Raw genomic sequence first — 19,992 nt, 5'->3', positions numbered from 1 at the left:
TGGCCTAAGTATCACGGCCTCCACCACTTCCCTTGGGAGACTAGTCCTCATTCCAATAGGTCTTTTTCTTTTCCATTCTACATAGGTTCTTATACTGCATTCATCCATTGTCTACCTTAGCACCTTTCAGTAGTACATCAAGAAACGGAACTAACGTGCCCAAGGACAGAAGTGTGTGCAGGGGAGTGTTTTGCTTCTGTTTTTTTCTTTAAACGCACAGACGTGCGCGCACACACACACACACACACACACACTCTCAGTTATACATTTATGTTAGATTAGATGAGGGCAAAGAAATGCACCTTGCACTTAGCTTCTGAGGGAGTTCATTTCACAGTCTTGGGCTGACACCCAAGAGAAGCTCTGTCTCTCGCATAAAAGAGATTTACCCTTATTCTAGTGAGTTCCATTGTGCCTGAAGAGCAGAGCTGTTGGCCATGGTCTTCCTCCCATAGGCAGAGCCTCTTTCTTTCCTGATATTGAGTCTGACTTTTCCTTTTCTTAATCATAGCCCTTTATTCTGATAGCTGTGCCCCCTGAATCAGCCTAAATAAACTCCCCCATTCCTTGGTATACCTCTACCTCGATATAACGCAACCCAATATAAACACAAATTCGGATATAACGCAGTAAAGCAGCGCTCCAGGGGGGGCGCTGCGCACTCCGGTGGATCAACGCAAGTTCAATATAACGCAGTGTCACCTATAACGCGGTAAGATTTTTTGGCTCCCAAGGACAGCATTATATCAGGGTAGAGGTGTATTTACCCCATTCAGACTCTTGTACACTGATGTCCTCTCAGCCATCACGAAGTTATTACTTGGCGATCTCAATCTCTTTCAGAGCCAGTCCTCGGGATGTATGAACAGTGCACTCGCCAGCAGCACACTGTTGGGGTCACCGTTTTTCAAAACACTGATATTTACCACAGGGAACTGTCCAACATCGGCAGGAAGATGGAATAGGTCTTTTCCACCTCTGAAGCCCATAAGCCAAAGTACTTACTTTGAAAGTACTGACAATAAAGTGAATTTCTTTGTGAACTAGGAAGATGGAAGAGGTTCTATTGAAATAAGGAGCAAGTGGTAAGAGTCCCTCCAGGAAGACGAGAAGAGTTGCAGGAATCGGCGTTTCTAGACACTTCTCATATATTATATATATGCACACAACTGGCACTGATCTTTCTTCATACATCAGTGCCTCTAGCTCACTGACTAACTGTGTTGCTATCCAACAATTTCCCTTCAATTTGTCAATATCCCTTTAGTTTTAAGATGTAGAAGACTGAACGCAGTTAAAGGGGAAACCACACCCAAAAACATATAGAGCTTCACTTGCTCCATGGTTCGATGCCTCCACATAGGCAGCTGAAGACCACATTGTCTTTTCCTGCTGCTGTACTGCTCTGCAAACGGGGAGCCTGATCCTTCAGTGTTTATTGACACTAGTAAGGGGTGGAGGATCGAGCCCACTCTTTGTCCATTATCACTTCAAAGTCTTCATGCTTTCCAGGTTTCCCCCTCCATTGAGTTTTAATCCACAAATTACGGAAAGGGATGGTCGCTTCATACACATCCCCATCGCATTTAATGAAAATTAGGTACAGGTATCACAGGTATTATACAGATTTAACACTGTGGTCCCACAAGTGATCAATAGTATTGCCCACACAGCTGTGGACTTCTGAAACAAGAAGTCTGTGCATTCTAACAGTATTATAATACATTAAAATATTCAAAGTTAATAGATCATATAAGGGAGGCTTTTAAAAATACAGGGCTTACTTCCTTCCCTTCACTCTGCAGTTTTCTATTCGTGTCTGTCACTTGATGCTGTGGGAGGAAAAGAAAAAACAAATTAATTTTAAAATTTACATGTAATCAAGAGGGTTTTTTGGTTGCTTGCACAAGAGCCTTTACTATGGGTTTCACCAGCTTCCATGCAATTTCTTACAATTTTCTTCTGCGCCCCCTAAAATAGATGTGGTTGATTTGGCTTTTTGTTCATCAAAAGGCATTCAGTGGATTTTCTGACATAAGGAAAGATCCTAAGAGCAGCACAGATGATTTGAAGATGGCCATACAAGAGTTTCTTGCCAGTTACTAGACACCAGCGGAAAACAGCAAGGGGTAACACAGCGAGATGCCACCTTTGAAAAGCTGTGCCCCATAGCACAATATTCTGCCATTGTTATTCATGCAAAGTTGTAACTCACTACTTGAATTCTATTCTATATGAGTAAAGGAGGCATAATCTGGTCCCTGAGTCAAGTGCACTTTTTGTCAGCAAGTGAATGGCTTCTTATAAACTGAATATCAATTAGCTCACATGCTGTTTCATATGGCAGTTTATATGAACCGTTCAAAGTAGTTAACATGGATTCATCCACTTCTCCCTTTCCCCGTCAATGTGGTACCTGTTCTTGAAACAGTGATGTTCAATCCTGCAAAGTCTAAATTCTCTGGATCAACAGTTATAAAGTTATATAATGTTTATAGTTATAAAGGGCGCTGTGCTTGCTGCTGTACAACACACAAAAATTAAGATCGTTCCTGCCCCAAAGACCTTCCAAACTAAGGGGTTTACATATTGTAACAGGACCGGCTGCCTCACATGCATGCCCGTTTAGTACAGAGTCAAACTACAGGCAGCCTGCCTCAGTTTCCCCTCTTGGATTGTTCAAATAAATTTCATTTCAGGCTGGTTTTTTTTTTTTTTGGTCGTCAAAAATTACCCTTCATTGGGGACTGAGCTCATTAATATAAAATAAACTGCAAATACAATTCAAACGCCAAAACAAAGTCCATTCATAAGTCCACACAAAGAAAGGTTTCTCTTCCTCCTCCCAGAACTTACTGCCTGGAACCTTTGACATCCTTCCCTGGCTTGGTCAGGTTTTCTCCCAGGCCTCTCTGCCACGGAGCGCCTCTCCCTCCCTCTCTCTCTCTGCAGACACTATCACAGCTTCCTCAGCTTCCATCTTCATTGCAGCCCTTTATAGGGTATTACCCAATTCACTCCAGGTGGAAATTGTATGGTGGGCCATGAATGCTCACGAAACTGGGGGCTGGGCTGCGGACTCTGGGGTGAGGCCAGAAATGAGGAGTTCAGGGTGCGGGAGGGGGCTCCGGGCTGGGGCAAAGGGTTGGGGTGAGGGGGGTGAGGGCTCCGGCTGGGGGTGCAGGAGGGTGCTCTGGGCTGGGACTGAGTGTTGGAGTGCAGGAGGGGGTCGGGGTGCAGGCTCTGGGTGATGCTTACCTCAAGCAGCTCTCAGAAGCAGCGGCATGTCCCCCCTCTGGCTCCTACACGGGGGCGCGGCCAGGTGGCTCTGCACACTGCCCTGTCTGCAGGTGCCGCCCCTGCAGCTCCCATTGGCCACAGTTCCTGGCCAATGGGAGCTGTGGGGGCAGTGCTTGGGGTACGGGCAGCGTGTGGAGCCCCTTGGCTGCCCCTACATGTTGGAGCCAGAGGTGGGGACATGCCACTGCTTCTGGGAGCCACGCAGAGTGGGGAAAGCCTCTGACCCTGCTCCCCAGCTGGAGCAGGGCAAGTCCCAGACCCCGCTCCCCAGCGGGAGCTCAAAGGCCAGATTAAAACGTTTGGTGGGCCGGATGTGGCCCCCCAGGCCTAGTTTGCCCACCCCGGCTTATACTCAACTCTTCACCCTGTCATGATTCCCTTATATGAAACCATTACTCACTACAAACTCTGGTGTCTTGACCAATTGCTACGGCTGCCATAGCAATGATCTGCTGCTGCAACCATGCTGAGGAAAGAGCAGCAACCCAGATTTCTGAATGAATTAGTATTAGTGAAACATGTCAGACTGACACCCTAGAAATGAGGTCCTCTGCTTATCCACAACAACATGTATGGGAGTGAAAACTTCCCCTATATTGCCCCACAATGTACCTCAAACGTGACCTGGAATACGCTAATTCTAGAGGTGGGAAGATCATTCAGGCTCCATAAGCCATTGACTCCTGTACAGCTCTCACAAGAACGCCGACAAGACAGTTATGATGTTGTGTGGAGGATCTGTGATATAAGATCGCAACTCATTCCACAGTGGCTCACTCAACAAGATGCAACTCATTCCACAGTGGCCACTGATTGGCCAACAGATGGCAATGATTTTTGGCCACTTTCAACTTGAGTCAGATTTAAACTGGTGACCTAGCAGTGAAAGGCTTTAAAACAGCCACCCCAATACCAGTTGCCTGAACTGTCCAGCCCCCATGACTGACAGACTTTAACTGCTTGTGACCATAAACTTATTGCATTGCACACAAGAAGGATTCGCCTCATGACTTAACTTTTTACAACTTCACCCGAGTGGTCGCATAGCAGCGCTCTCCCCACCTCCTGCAGGAGGTTCAGTTCTCCTGGCTGACTGCCCTATACAAAAACTGCTCATTTCCTTTATGATGTACTGAGATATTTCAAGTAGGAGCATGGTATCTCCCCTGAAGATTATTTTATTTTCTTATACCCCGAAAAATCCTACTAGGAAAAAGAATTCACGTAGGCTAATTTAAACCTGCTCCAAAAATTATGCCAAGTCTATACAAGTCTTCTGTTAAAATTACATCTCAATCCCAGCTAAAGCAAAAACGAACAGGAATATGTTCCGCCCTTGTACATTTTCAGGTTTTTAGCGCCACAGACACACATAGAAGAACAGATGATTATTTACATAGGAGTTCCATAGACACACACACAGAGCTTTTCAGACAAAGAGATTTGGAGATTTTATAATCTAAGACAGACAAGCACAGCAAGGGGTAACAAACAGCAGGTGGGGACATGGGAAGGATGAGGATATGGTAGTGAAGGATCATGAGAGGGGCTTACTTAGTTCATTCTTCTCTATTTGGAACATGTGGTACCAAGCATTTGTTTAAATTAATTATAACATAGGGACAATCAGATGGAGGGCAGGAGAAGAGCAATGAAAGGGCAACTGAAAGGAGTTATGAGCAGGAATATGAAGGAGAAGAGAGCGCAGTGCATGGTACCGAGGACATTCATGGTACAATATTTTACAAGCCAAATAAGCAAAAGGATCTTTTAAAAAAGTAAAACTAGGAGATTAAATGTAAAAATGTGAATTAGTGTAACCTTAAGGCTGCACAGTTATAATCAAAGAGTAAGCAGAAGTTTAAATGTTGCTATGATTAGAAATTTGTCCGGGTAAAAGTGACGCCTTTTTGAAGATCTGTTCCTGTGACTAGTTGCATCTGGGTTACTTTTCTGGCAAAATGTAAGTTGCTACTACTGTTAGTACAGCAGAGCCTACACAGCTAAGGGAGGGAGACCATAACAAACCAGTGTCCCAGTGGAGAGCTGCATCGTTGGGAGATATCTTCTGGATGAGTTGTACAAAAAAAGAGTTCCTGACTATGTGTCCGCCTTAATAAGCACATAGTATTGCCTGAAAAAGTTAAAGGACTTCCCCTGATGTTCTGATGCAAATTTCAACTTGAATTCTGACACCTAAAATGGACACAGCATTCTTCTTCGCTTTGTATTGTAAACAGTGTTGTGACACGTTTCACCCCAGCGGTGTTTGCACTTCAGTGGCGTGCGGGGGGATGGGGTTGAGTCCTGCTATTTAGAGTGCCTGAAAGGCAATATTGTAATTATAAGATTACACAGGGCTCCAGAAACTTAAAGAAAAGCATATATAAATGATAAATGCTGTAGGTGAAATACTGAAGATGTAGATTTAATGCATATGCCATGGAACTATGTAAGGCTAAAACTATTGAGGAAAAAACCAAAAACAAATACTGTAGAGAATGAATAGTTGGAACATAATGAACTCTCTCCACTGGATCCATGGATGGGTCTCCAGGGAAACCCTCATGAGAAGGATTCCACTACTTTTCACAAACAGATTTCTGCATATTCTTCTCTTGGGCCATTTTATAAATCAGATGGCTATGATAAATCGAGGGATCCCTAAGGGTACATGAATGGACTTCACAGTGTGCCACCAATAAAGAAGTGATTTGTAGATTGAGAAACCACAACAAGTCTTTTCAAAGAATGTTGTATTCTTGGCTAGAAACAATGGTATAAGAGTAAGCTATTCCTTTCATATGTTCTTTGGCCTTAATCCTGCAATCGATGTTGCCTGTCAATGGGCCTCCGGGTGAGACCTGGAGTTTCCCTGCATGCATAACTGCAGGATGGTGTGCCTGTATGAGTAAAACCCGAAGTCCTGGTAGGATATGCCTTACACATGCACTGCGATAAAGAAATGTAGTGTTACTTTTAAAACCTCAGCATATTAGAAGAAGAAACTTTTCTTTACTCTCCAAAGAATTTTTCTGGGAAATTTTTAGTATTCTCCCCTGCCACATCTGCACTTAGACTTCCATACAACCACCCAAAGGTCCCACCTCAGGCTGCCCCATCCTTCCAAGTGAGAAAGACTAGCTGTGTTACACTCCGGAGACAATCAAGGTGTCTTTGGGGGCGGGGGGTGTCATTGTCACTAAAGAGCCAGCCAATTCACTGTCCTTGGATGGTTTCTGTTAAACTATGGGCGACTCCTTGCTGTTGAAACCTGTAATGAAACTAGGCCTCAAGAATACACTCCTCCACATCAATCATGCCCTACACCACCCTCAAGAAAATACAACAAGAAAATGAGGCAGCTTCCCCAATTCCGGAAACTCAGAAGAGGGGGGGTTTGTTCTGATGTTACTTTTTTTTGAACCGACAAAATTGTTCATTCCTCACATTTTAGGATCAGGGCCGGCTCCAGGGTTTTTGCCTCCCCAAGCGGAAAAAAAGAAGCCGCGATCGCGATCGGCGGCAGCTCCATCACGCCACTTTCTTCTTTGGGGGCAATTCGGCGGCAGGTCCTTCCCTCCGAGAGAGACCAAGGGACCCGCCACCGAATTGCCGCGGAAGAGCCCGACGTGCCGCCCCTTCCCCTTGGCTGCCCCAAGCACCTGCTTGCTGAGCAGGTGCCTGGAGCCAGCCCTGTTTACGATACTGTGTCTGAGAGACAGTTCCGAGGTCACCTGTCACTCCACCTGCCCCCTATACCTAGAACAGACTCTGTCATCATCTGGGTTCTCCCTTTCCCCTCAGAGCTCATCTCTAGGTTGCTTGCCACTGCTGATCTGCACTTAAAGCTTATTTCACGCAGGGAACTGGTATAAGCTATACTGGCAAAAGTGCAGTCTTTTGCTGGTATAAAGTGTGTCTATACTAGAAGCGTTTGCTAGTGTAGCTATAGTGGTGTAAATGACCAGCAAAGCTTTTCTAGTTTAGACAAGGCCTTGGTCCTTCTGACATTTCTCACAATCCTCCATGTTTCCACTAGCCAAAATAATTTAGTATCGGCAAACTTCAACTCACAGCCTAGCTCAAATGAGAGCAGAGTTACAAGGTATGGCTACACTTTACTGAGGGGGCAGGGAGCGAATGCAAAACATGAAGGCATAACTGAGCTTGCTTTAATCTAGCCAGCTAGGGTATCAATAGCAATGAAGCCGCAGCAGCACACAGTGTATACATATAACCCATGCGACCCAGGTTATATACTCAAGGGGCTAGACTGCACTGAAGTCCATGCTGTCGCAGACTCACCACTACTAGTATCAAAGCTAGCTCACGTATGTCTACATGTGCTGCAATCACACTTCCAACTGCAATGTAGACCTACCCAGAGCGACCACACTGCAAAACACTCGAACCACACAGAGTGAATGAATTAGCAGCTGATCAGCTGTAACATGAGCTACTGCATCACCAGCTTGAAGCTTCAACCCATCCCCCCGATGGACCAGCTAGCTCAAGGTTAAATCACCCCTTAACTCAAGCTAGATTTCTGTGGGGGACGGGAGTCAAGCTACACCTCAAGCTAACAGTGCAGTGAAGACAAGCCTTAAGTCGGTAATGAAAATATTTCACTGTGCCACAATATTACCCTTTGATAACAAAGATATGTCTTTGCTAAATTTCTGTCTTACCTTAAGCTTCTGGGCTTCTCCCCTAACTTTCAGGAGCTCCGTGATAGAATCTACAAAGCCCTGGTAATGGAAGTTGCACATTTTCTCAATCTCTCGGTCGTGGTTTCGAATTCGGGCTTCCAGCTTTTCCATGAAACGACCGTGCTCTTCGCCATCATAGACAGACCTAAGAAAGAGAGTTTCCACAGAGGTTAGAAGTGTGTCACCTGTTTATATAATTACTTAGAATAAATTCACAAAATGCTAGTCGTTAAACCATAACCAATAGCCTCTGGACCAAGTGGTGGGATGGGGGGGGGGAGCGCATGTAAAGTGGCACTTTACTTCTGGTTTTAACTCATGTTTGAGAATATTCTTGTCTTACACTCATGTTTTCCTCTTTTCCATTCAACAAACATTTGCTTTCATTCCTGTTTCACTCACAGACCACAATGTGTCTATTCAGAGCACTGGTAACTGGACACAGAACCTTCCACCTCTATTTAGGTCAGCAGTTCAAATTCAGCTAGACCAGGAGAGACCAAAACGGGCTGCTATTGGACGGGTGATTGGTGGCCTTTATGAAGTGACTCTGTGGGCTTCAGACAGCTCCCAGAGGACAAGCACAGTCCTGCTGACACAAATTGCCCCCTTGTTAGCACAGTCAGCAGAGCTGCTGGAATAAGTGGGACATGGGACTGAACTCCCCACCTCACCTCCCAAGTGGTCCTTCATTGTCAGAGGTAATGAACAAAGGCAGGAAGGCCTGGGGGAAGTTTGCATTCATCTTCCATGCTGGGGACAAATAAGTAATCTCAAGTGGGGTCAATTCAACAACATCCATATGCACTAAATTCACAAACACGGAAGTCATTCAACAGGACTTCTTGGGCTTCCATATTTATTCAAACAGAGAACTCCCATATAAGATTTGATTACTCCCTGCATGGAAAGCTCAGATTGACACCTAAAAACAAACAAAATCAAACAATGTTCTTTTTGCTCCGTACATCAGAGACAGAAAACACTGTAACAGCATCATCACTGACAATTCTGTGAGGCAGACTAGATTACAACTCATCCATCGGCAGATACATTGCCTCTGTAAGCCTAGCAAACTGGGTCTTGGCAGCAAAATAAGCAGTTGTTATTCCAGAAAGATAAAAGAGTGATGTAAAGTATGAAAGGTACTTTTTTTCTGATCATAAGCACATTAATTTTCTAGCATGAGCGGAAAGGTTTTAAATACAGGCTTACAATCCACAGGATATCCCAAAGACTGTGACAATTTTAAGACATCTAATTCTGAATTTAACCTTCTTGACTGACTCACTGATTCTCCTGCAAACCCCAAAGTTTACAGCAAGTGTGTTAAAAAGTGATGTTATGTAGTTTCAGAGACCGACTACCTTAATTCACTACTGCTGTCCAGTGATTTGAAAGGTTGGGGGTGAAAGAAACTAAAGAAAAACAAAAAAAACCAACTCAACAGATGTATCAAGTAACCCTTTAGAGGAGGTGGTCAACTAGATGGCTCCTAGTGAACATTTTAAGTAATGCTGGGGGAGAAAAGTACCTAAGTGATTTAGGAACAGGTCTGGCTTTCAGTGGCGTTTGTGCTCCTAAATCACTTGAAAATTTCACTCTCTGAACCCAAGATAGCATCCCTCTGTGTCTACAGTAAAAATCAAAATGAGACTAAGCACTGAGGGGGAAAATGTTGAATAATTATCCTTATGATGTATTCTTACAACTTGAGTTATGCACTTTCAGTCTCCCATTCTCAGAAGAGTCGTAATAGGGCAGAAACCCTGCATATTTAGGGTCTTTACTTATTCTGCATTGATTGCAAAAGAAAGCTTTTAAATAAGTCCAATTCTACGCACATTTCATGGTCATTGACAAAAAACAGAGTAAAAAGGCATGCAATTCTTTGAAGTTCACAACACAGCCTTCTTCAGTGCTATCCAGTTTCTGCCTTTGGAACAAGCATCTGAAGAGACAGCGACCTGACATTCACAAAAGCTAGGATGTTGCCACAGTATTGATTATGATAGTTTTTATTGCACTGTAATCAGGTAGAGAGTTTTGCCAAGAAATGACTATTAAGAACTTAGAGGGAGACTGCCATCTAGTGATGGTCTATTTATTTGCAATGCTCCTTATGTATATCCTAAATCAACACTGCACATCCTTTCTAATTACCTGCATCTTAGCTACAAAATCCAAAAATGCAAATATAATAGCATTTGTATTATTCAGCTATATAACTCCTTGTTGGACGTCACTATAAATTTAAAAGAAAATGGAAACACTAATTGAAAAAGTTCCAAGCTGACATAATGCAGTCCCACCAAGGGAAAAATACTGTTTTGCATTTATATAACACCTATTATCCAAGAGTCTCGATATGATATATGAACATTAGGCAAGCCTCACATCTCCCTAATTTTACAGATGGCAAAACAGATACAGACGTCCAGTGACTTATTCAAGGCCAAAGAATGAGGCAGTGACAGGAAGCAACAAATCCTAGGAGTCCTAGATATCAATCAACTTAAACTTAACACAGCTAAAGCCAAATCCCTTGTCTTCCCTTCCAAACTCTCCCCTTTATTGATCACTGTCTACACCACCACCATGCTCGCTTGCCACTATGGCCCATAAGACACGCATCTTCTTCAACAACACTTGGATCTCCAAGACCCAAACACGCAGACCACATCTAAACCTTGCAGTTTTTCTCCGTAGCATCTCAAAATTCCCACCAGACTGACACCATACACGTTTGTAGCCCAAAGTCCTGGCCCTACAAATGAACTCACTGTAGGCAGACTATCGTGCCTGTGCGGTGACCCACTGACTTCAACAGGACTACAAATGGGTGAAGGGACCCATATCGGCTCACTGCAGGATCGGGGCTCAAATCTTATTTAGGATCTTAAAAATCAAGACTTCTTGAATAAAGGGAAAAGCTTCTTTTTCCAGTGACAGCCTTTTAAACCAATGAGGGCCATTTTATTTCATTCTGACAATACATCTGCCCCATTTTAATTGATGAGTCACTAACCTGTCGCCATCATATCATCTTGAGTATCTGCAGCCGCTTCTAGTTTTTAATAACAAAGAACCGTTATGATCATCTAGTCTGACCTCTTGCTTACGCAGGCTATAGAACCTCACCCAGTAATTAAGGCATCAAGCCTATAACTAGAACATACCTTTTAGAAACACACCAAAGTCTTAACTTCATATCCTCTAAACTCACTGCTGTCATATTTGCCTAGCGACCACCAATTCTGACTCAATGCCAGTTCCAACACTCAGCTGTTCTTCTCAATTAAATACTCCCATTAACTCATTCTTGCCATTTAAAATTACTGCAAATTATGAAAGACAAGATGGGGGAGGTAATATCTTTTATTGGACCAATTTCTGTTGGTGAGAGACTTGTAGAAGAGCTCTGTGGAGCTTGAAATCTTGTCTCTCTCACCAACAGAAGTTGGTAAAAGATGTTACCTCATTCACCCTGTCTCTCTAATATCCTGGGACCAACACGGCTACAACAGTGCAGATTATTAGGTATTTTGGCCACACTACACTCTGCTGTTCGATCACCTTTCTCCCCGTACTATTTGCATTACTCCTGCATACTCTGACTTACTCTTTTACTTGCCTACTTATGCCTGTAGGCATCCATCACCTAGTCTACATCCATTTTATCCGATTCATAGACTTAAGGTCAGAAGGAACCGTTATGGTCATCTAGTCTGACCTCCTGCACAATGCAGGCCATAGAATCTCACCCATCCACCCTAACCTATGTCTGAGTTACTGATGTCCTCAAATCGTGGTTTAAGACCTCAAGGTGCAGAGAATCCTCCAGCAAGTGACCCGTGCCCCATGCTGCAGAGGAAGGCAAAAAACCTCCAGGGCCTCTGCCAATCTGCCCCGGAGGAAAATTCCTTCCCGACCCCAAATATGGTGATCAGCTAAACCCTGAGCATGTGGGCAAGACTCACCAGCCAGATACCCAGGAAATAATTATCTGTAGTAACTCAGATCCCACCCCATCTAACATCCCATCACATCCCATCGGGCATATTTACCTGCTAATAATCAAAGATGAATTAATTGCCAAAATTAGGCTATCCCATCATATCATCCCCTCCATAAACTTATCAAGCTTAATCTTGATGCCAGATATGTCTTTTGCCCCCACTACTCCCCTTGGAAGGCTGTTCCAGAACTTCACTCCTCTGATGGTTAGAAACCTTCGTCTAATTTCAAGTCTAAACTTCCTAGAGTCCAGTTTATATCCATTTGTTCTTGTGTCCACATTGGTACTAAGCTTAAATAATTCTTCTCCTTCCCTAATATTAATCCCTCTGATATATTTATAAAAAGCAATCATATCTTCCCTCAGCCTTCTTTTGGTTAGGCTAAACAAGCCAAGCTCTTTCAGTCTCCTTTCATAAGACAGGTTTTCCATTCCTCGGATCATCCTAGTAGCCCTTCTCTGTACCTGTTCCAGTCTGAATTCATCCTTCTTAAACATGGGAGACCAGAACTGCACACAGTATTCCAGATGAGATCTCACCAGTGCCTTGTATAACGGTACTAACACCTCCTTATCTTTGCTGGAAATACCTCACCTGATGCATCCCAAAACCGCATTAGCTTTTTTAACGAACATATCACATTGGTGGCTCATAGTCATCTTGTGATCAACCAATACTCCGAGGTCCTTCTCCTCCTCTGTTACTTCCAACTGATGTGTCCCCAATTTATAACCAAAATTCTTGTTATTAATCCCTAAATGCATGACCTTGCACTTTTTACTATTAAATTTCATCCTGTAACTATTACTCCAGTTTACAAGGTCATCCAGATCTTCCTGTATGATATCCCGGTCCTTCTCTGTATTGGCAATACCTCCCAGCTGTGTGTCATCCGCAAACTTTATTAGCACATTCCCACTTTTTGTGCCAAGGTCAGTAATAAAAAGATTAAAGAAGATTGGTCCCCAAACCGATCCCTGAGGACCTCCACTAGTAACCTCCTTCCAGCCTGACAGTTCACCTTTCAGTATGACCCGTTGTCGTCTCCCCTTTAACCAGTTCCTTATCCACCTTGCAATTTTCATTTTGATCCCCATCTTTTCCAATTTAACTAATAATTCCCCATGTGGAACCATATCAAATGCCTTACTGAAATCGAGGTAAATTAGATCCACTGCGTTTCCTTTGTCTAAAAAATCTGTTACCTTCTCAAAGAAGATCAGGTTGGTTTGGCACAATCTATCTTTTGTAAAACCATGTTGTATTTTGTCCCAATTACCATTGACCTCAATGTCCTTAACTACTTTCTCCTTCAAAATTTTTTTCCAAGACCTTGCATACTACAGATGTCAAACTAACAGGCCTATAGTTACCCGGATCACTAACAGGCCACACTACACTCTGCTGTTCGATCACCATTCTCCCTCTACTATTTGCATTACTCCTACATACTCTGACTTACTCTCTTAGGGCTAGTCTACACTTACCAGCCGGGTCGACGCGGTGAGTTCGACTTCTCAGAGTTCGAACTATCACGTCTAATCTGGACGCGATAGTTCGAACTCCGGAAGCACCGCGGTCGACTCCGGTACTCCACCACTGCAAACGGCGGTGGCGGAGTCGACCTTGGAGCCGCGGACTTCGATTCCGTGGCGTCTGGACGGGTGAGTAGTTCGAACTAGGGTACTTCGAATTCAGCTACGCTATTCACGTAGCTGAATTTGCGTACCCTAGTTCGACCCCGCTTCTTAGTGTGGACCAGCCCTTACTTGCCTACTTATGCCTGTAGGCATCCATCACCTAGTCTACATCCATTTTATCCAATTATTCCTGTTGCCCTCACTTCTAACCCTCTCTGGGACTCTATCCCATTTGCATCCAGGCTGAAACCTTGTAAAGCCCTTGGAAATGTTCCGACAGAAGTTCTGTAAAAGCGTTCCTTCTTTTGTCTGCCCATTGGAGTTTTTGTTTACTGAGCACATAAAAAAAGCAACTTAAAAACAAAAAATTTAAGACTCAACATGACCTTGGATTGTGTCACTGTGTTTCATAATGCCCATGTTCATTAAAACAAGCTTTGGTTTTGCAAAGGTCAACTGGAAAAAGCTTTCCAGGAAAGTTATAAAAGGCAAATGATGTACCAGAGGCATAGCAGTTTCTGTCTGACAGTCTTGTTTTTAACAAAGTTTATCCCATACAGCAAGGCAGCCAAACTTCACGCATCAGAGGCCCATACTGTCAATCGTCAGGGCCCTCAGGGCCCCATCCAAGTGGCATGAATTGGAGCACTATGAAGCCACCTGTATCTTTAACATGGCGGTGAGGATCTTTGCGACAGACCTACACTGCACTGCTCCATCTTGATCCACTGCGCCTTGTTGTCTCTAAGCCACATCCTCATTCTAAAACCTGGATGGCTATGGCCTGCATGCGGCCCTTGGGATTCATTTTGACCACTCCTTGCCATACGTCTTAGTAACTCATTAAAATGCATTTAGGCACAGGCTGGGTGGATGGGGTGGGAGGGGGGAAGAGGGGAAATGGTTTTGTGGCTACCGCACAAGACAAGCCTGGAAAATAGGAGTCGAGGGTTCTGTTCCAAGCTCTGCCACAAGCTTCCCGCATGGCCGAGCTAGTCACTGAGGGAAAGGGCATAGAAAAGCTGTGTGTAAAATAGGGATAATGCTTCCCAATCTCACAGGGAGGCTTTGAGAGTTCATTCGTTAATATTTGCAAAAGTCTTTGAGATCCCCAGATGGAAAGTGCTATGGAAGTTCAAAGACAACTTATGCAACCACAGCAGAATACTAATGCAACACTACAAGAAACACTTCCCAAGCCAGTATTCAGCCTGAGTAGGAACTTCTATAGGTTTGTTCTGCATTCTGAAAAGAGTGGGTCCAATGAACGTGGTTACCAGCACTCTAATCCATTTCAAATAATGACAGATTAGGAGCCTGACCCTGCAACCTTTACTCCTAATGGGAGTTTTGCCTGCTTTATGACTGCAGGATTGGATCTCCAACAGAAAAAAAAATAAATTGAACAAATTACAGGAGGAGGAATGGGGAGGGAGGCAGGAAATATCTCCCAAGGAATCTCTGGGGACAAACTGAAAAAAAAAGAATCTGGAACAGTGCAAGGACATTCTGGGGACAATGAACAGAAGTGTCTTGCTTTTTGTTTTCAATTAATATGTGGAAAAAGTTCTTGGGTCTGGTTCCGGACTTCAATTTTTATTTTTTATTTTTTTCCTTCTTAATCTTCTGTAGTGGTTTTAAGGCCTCGGAAACATTTCTTCTCATTCGGCTACATAAAAGCACTAGCATTTTGTTTATTCTGAAAGTTAAAAATGAGATGAAAAAAATTAATTACTGCATAATATAAAAAAAAAAAGATTAATGCAACATGCCCACGGAAGGGGTCAAAGAAAGTTTGACAGGCTCAGATCTGTTTAGTACACAATGTGAAACACCAAAATCATTGAGTTCCTCTGTTCATAGTCTTGCGGTTTGCAAAATGTCTGTGTAGCAAAGGGACACCAGCAGATTACACTTAAAAAAAAAAAACACCCAGTTCTCTTACTCGTGTTACTAATACGTGACATTTTTTCAACTGAAAATCTTAAGTATGGAATTTCCTTTTCATCTTGTATGCTACTTTTATTTGTGCACTTCACTAAGTTTTTGCAGTGATGATCGATCAGTCAATCCACTTTCAGGTTTTCCTGAACCAGGAGAGTGTTCTGACATTTGGGTTACAAACACTGCCAGGAAACATTAAAGCCACACCACTCTTGCATACCTTTAATTAAAAATATGTTTGTAATCATGACAAATTTTGTATTAACAGTATAGAAAGTGGTTCCTTTATTTGTATAAACTCAAAACTTGTATTTTCAACTTACATTGACAGAATCCCTTTAACAACTGTAAACATTAGCAAACTACTAGGGGAAGTGGTTTATGTTGTCATTAGATTCTATACTAGAAAGCAGTTCCTCAAAATAAATCCTGCTCTTTGCAGGCTCTAACATGGCTGAGCAGCAGTTAAAAATATGGTTTGACCCTGCCCTTACAAGCAAGTCCTAACCATATTATAAGGAGGTCAAGAAGCTATCCCATTGTAACCCCAATCCCCACAATCAGTTTGCTTGTGTAGCTAGGATGCTGATCTTTGAATCTAACCAGCACAACATTAGGTGGCACCGATTAACACCTTTCATGAAACATGGATTTCCTCAGCGCCTGCCTTCACTACTTACAGCAAGATATGCTGTGACTGCCAACTCTGTCATAGATGGTTCCTGCATGGCTTTGCTGGAACAGGAAATTTAGGGAAATAGGAAGTAGATACAGGGCCTTTAACGTTCCAAGGGCGTCATTTAAGAAACAACAGGACACAGGCCAACCAAAGCAAGATAATGCAAAATTCTGGCAAGCTACGACTCTTCCCATCCTTGTCTAGGTGTTACACATAGTTCACAGGTAAATACTGTACAGGCGAGTCTCATTTTACGCGGGGGTTCCGTTCCACGGTTAGCACATAAAGCGAAAACCGCGTATAGTCAAAATTACATTGAATTGAATGGCGGGCGGAATCGCCCACACTACAGGTAAAGTATTAAAATTGTTATTTTTCTCTCCTTTTTTTTTTTGTGTGTGTGTTTTTGCCGACCGCCTAAAGCTGAAATCGTGCATGTTAAATGCACGTAAGATGTGACAGACCTGTAATATCACACCACGACCAGGAACATCTCAAACACTAAGGCATACCTTAGTGATAATAGCCTTGGGGCAAGGGGAAGACTGTAAAGAAGACAACAGTATGTGGTGTGAATGCGTGTGCTTTTTTATTCAGAAAAACAATGATTTTACTAATTTGTTATGGCTCTTTATTAATATGCTAAACTTCAGTAGCACTCTTCATTTAAGAATCTCAAAGCACCTTGAAGCCATGAATTATGTCTCAACACCCTATTAAGAAAGAAAGGGAGACATACAGATCACTTCCCCCGCACAGAAGTGGGGCCACTTCTGGAGTGAATACAGCAGCTGCTTAATAAAATTACTACATAAGTTTAAGACAGGAAATTAAGAAATTGTAGGGAAAAATTTAGGGAGTCTGAACAATTATCCGAGCAGGGATTTGGCCAAGAAACTACAGTTAATATCCCTTGTCATAAACAGATAGTTAAGGGTTAAAGTCTCTTTTACCTGGAAAGGGTTAACAAGCTCAGTAACCTGAGGAACACCTGACCAGAGGACCAATCAAGGGACAGGATAATTTCAAATCTCTGTGGAGGGAAGGCTTTGCCTGTGTTCCTTGTTTGCTCTGTGTGCTCTCTTTGGATCTAAGAGAGGCCAGACATGTCTCCAAGTTCTCCTGGAGTATTTCCTACTATCCAGTATAGTGAGTATTAGTTAAAAAGGCAGATTAGTCTTTTGAGTTGTTTTCTATATTTGCAATTGTGTGTTTGCTGGAAGAATTCTTTATTTCTGTTGCTGTTACTGATTATTCTGAGGAGGAGGGAGGGGGAAGTCTCTCCAGTTTTTATAAGTTAGACCCTGTATTTTTGCATCCTGGTAATACAGAGAGTGTGTACTTTTTTTTCCTTTCTTTAATAAAATCTTTTCTTTTTTAGAACTTGATTGATTTCTTCCCTTGTTTGGATTTTCAGGGGAAGGGGAGGGGGGAAAAGTGAATCCCTCTTTGTTTGATTCAAGGAGTTTGAATCCAGGTATCTCTCCTAAGCACTAGGAGAGGGGAGGGGCGAAATGGGTTGTTTCCCTTTGTGTTGAGATTCAGGTTTGAATCTGTGTTCCCCAGGGAAAGTTTTGGGGGAACAGGGAGTGTGTCAGACACTTAAAAACTGACTGGTGGCAGCGAAAACCAGATCTAAACTAGGATTTTAGTTTAGAGGAGTCCATGCAGGTCCCCATCTTGGAACCCAAAAGCTCCAAGTGGGGGAGAAGACCTATGACATCCCTACTCTAAGAAAAGTGTTATGGGCCTGCTAATTACCATAAAAAGACAGGATCTCAATATTTACTTGACCCCTTCGGACCTATCTATACTAAAAAAAATTCTAAAATTCCTTCCCTTTACTACCACTGGGTCAAGCTCTACCAGTGGGTGCTGGCAGCAAATTAGAGCTTGGCTGTACAAATTATTCTGGAATAACTTGAGGTGTGAAATCTTTTATTCCAGAATAAAAAGTACTTTTTTCCCGAATTAGCTTAACGGATTTTAGAAGTAGATTCTGGAATAAGTATCCACACATGAAGTTGTTCTGAAACAGCGATTCCACTTTAAATTCCCACCCTACGTTATTCCAGAATATCTCATGTAGACTAGCCCTTAACCACCCTATTGTGGTTCCCTGTTCCGAACAGGGTTAGACAGCACAGAGCCTAAAATACTAGCGTCCACTGTCCCTGTCTCGGCTAGCTCCCTCACTGTTAAAGTAAGCAGGAAGGCTAGTGCAGCAACAACAACTATAGCTTCTCGGAGTCACACTGCCAAAGCAGTACACTTCGATCAGTTTGGGATCTCGTTAGCATGCAGACACGTAACAGGATACTGCAATTAATCTCATTGCTGTCAGTTAAAATAATAATAAAAACAATAATTGGAGATATGCCAATCTCCTAGAACTGGAAGGGACCTCGAAATGTCATTGAGTCCAGCCCCCTGCCTTCACTAGCAGGACCAAGTACTGATTTTTGCCCCAGATCCCTAAGTGGCCCCCTCAAGAATTGAACTCACAACCCTGGACTTAGCAGGTCAATGCTCAAACCACTGAGCTATCCCTCCCTCACTGTGTCAAGAATTTACCAAGGCCTTGTCTACAGACAAACTGTCCTTGGGTTAACTAGAGGTGTGTTTTAAAACCAATTTAGTAAAATTCGTGCAAGTTTAAATTTAGACACTTATCTTGGTTCGTGTGGCTCAGCTTAGTCTTATAAAAAAAAAAGAAAGTCAGAAGCCTCTTTGTTGACAGATCATGGACATAAGCCATCTCAAACCAGTTGCCACTCACGTGTGCCACAAGTGCAGATTCTACAGAGACAATGCAAATGCCACTCCTTACTAACAGGGCTTTGGAGCTGTGCTCCGGCTCCACTCCAGCTCCAGGCAAAAACCTGCAGCTCCACTGCTCCAGAGTTGCTCCACGCTCCAGGCTCCGCTCCAAAGCCCTGCTTACTAATGTAAGCCCTGCATTCCTAAACGTATCACGCTGTGGCAAGACCTATGGAATTACTTCACACAACGATGAATTAAGGGCAGAGGATCAAATTTCCTGGCATTTTGTCACTGTTTTATTTCCTCACTATTTTGTATTTAATCGGGCCCCAATCCTCCTATCTTTGTTTTTATTTCATTTTTCACAAGGGGACCCGCCCAAGCTCTGGCCACTATGTAATCACAGAATCATAGGACAGGAGGGACCTCGAGAGGTCCCCTGCACTCATCATGATAAAACATACAATGACTAGTGATCCACGGCAGATTATCTCAAAGCAATTTTTCACAACACTCATTTGAGGCCGGGAGTGGGTCAGTCCCCAGAGCCAAGAACATAAGTTAGACAGAGATTCTGGGTTCTGCTTGGGCACCTCAATGAATTAAGCGCATTTTTATTCTGGTATTTCTAGATGCTGGAAAATAATTCAACCAGCTGGTTGAACTGCTTCATGGATTTTGGTTTGGAGATTTCTGAGACTCTGTATAGTACCTCAGAGGCTCTTTTTTTGTTGTGAATAGTCAACGAGCAGTTTTTCCCGACCAGTTTTTCATGCCCTCTCTACTGAACCACTGACAATTCTCTTACAAAATCCAGAATGAAGATTTTCAAATCAGGGAAACTGTCCTAAGTCTCATTTACATTTGTTTTGGAAGAAAATGTGGTCTCTCTCTCTCTCTCTGATGCAGACCACAAAGACCACCAGTGGAGCTGA

General features: G+C 43.1%; 1 protein-coding gene across 2 annotated transcripts in view; it reads right to left on the bottom strand.

The window, feature by feature from the left end:
• The window catches only part of EXOC6B (exocyst complex component 6B), a 447,723-nt gene that overhangs the window by 369,281 nt on the left and 58,450 nt on the right, over nucleotides 1–19,992 (bottom strand). For both annotated transcript variants that reach the window (XM_045018685.1, XM_045018686.1), the window contains exons 2-3: nucleotides 7,992–8,157; nucleotides 1,785–1,832 (exon numbers count right to left, since the gene is read on the bottom strand). In XM_045018685.1, the coding sequence (XP_044874620.1) occupies nucleotides 1,785–1,832; nucleotides 7,992–8,157 (214 nt within the window). The remainder of the gene's footprint in view (nucleotides 1–1,784; nucleotides 1,833–7,991; nucleotides 8,158–19,992) is intronic.

The sequence above is a fragment of the Mauremys mutica genome, chromosome 5 (assembly GCF_020497125.1).
Source record: "Mauremys mutica isolate MM-2020 ecotype Southern chromosome 5, ASM2049712v1, whole genome shotgun sequence".
Classification (NCBI taxonomy): domain Eukaryota; kingdom Metazoa; phylum Chordata; order Testudines; family Geoemydidae; genus Mauremys; species Mauremys mutica.
This window is presented reverse-complemented; position numbering and strand designations above follow the sequence as displayed.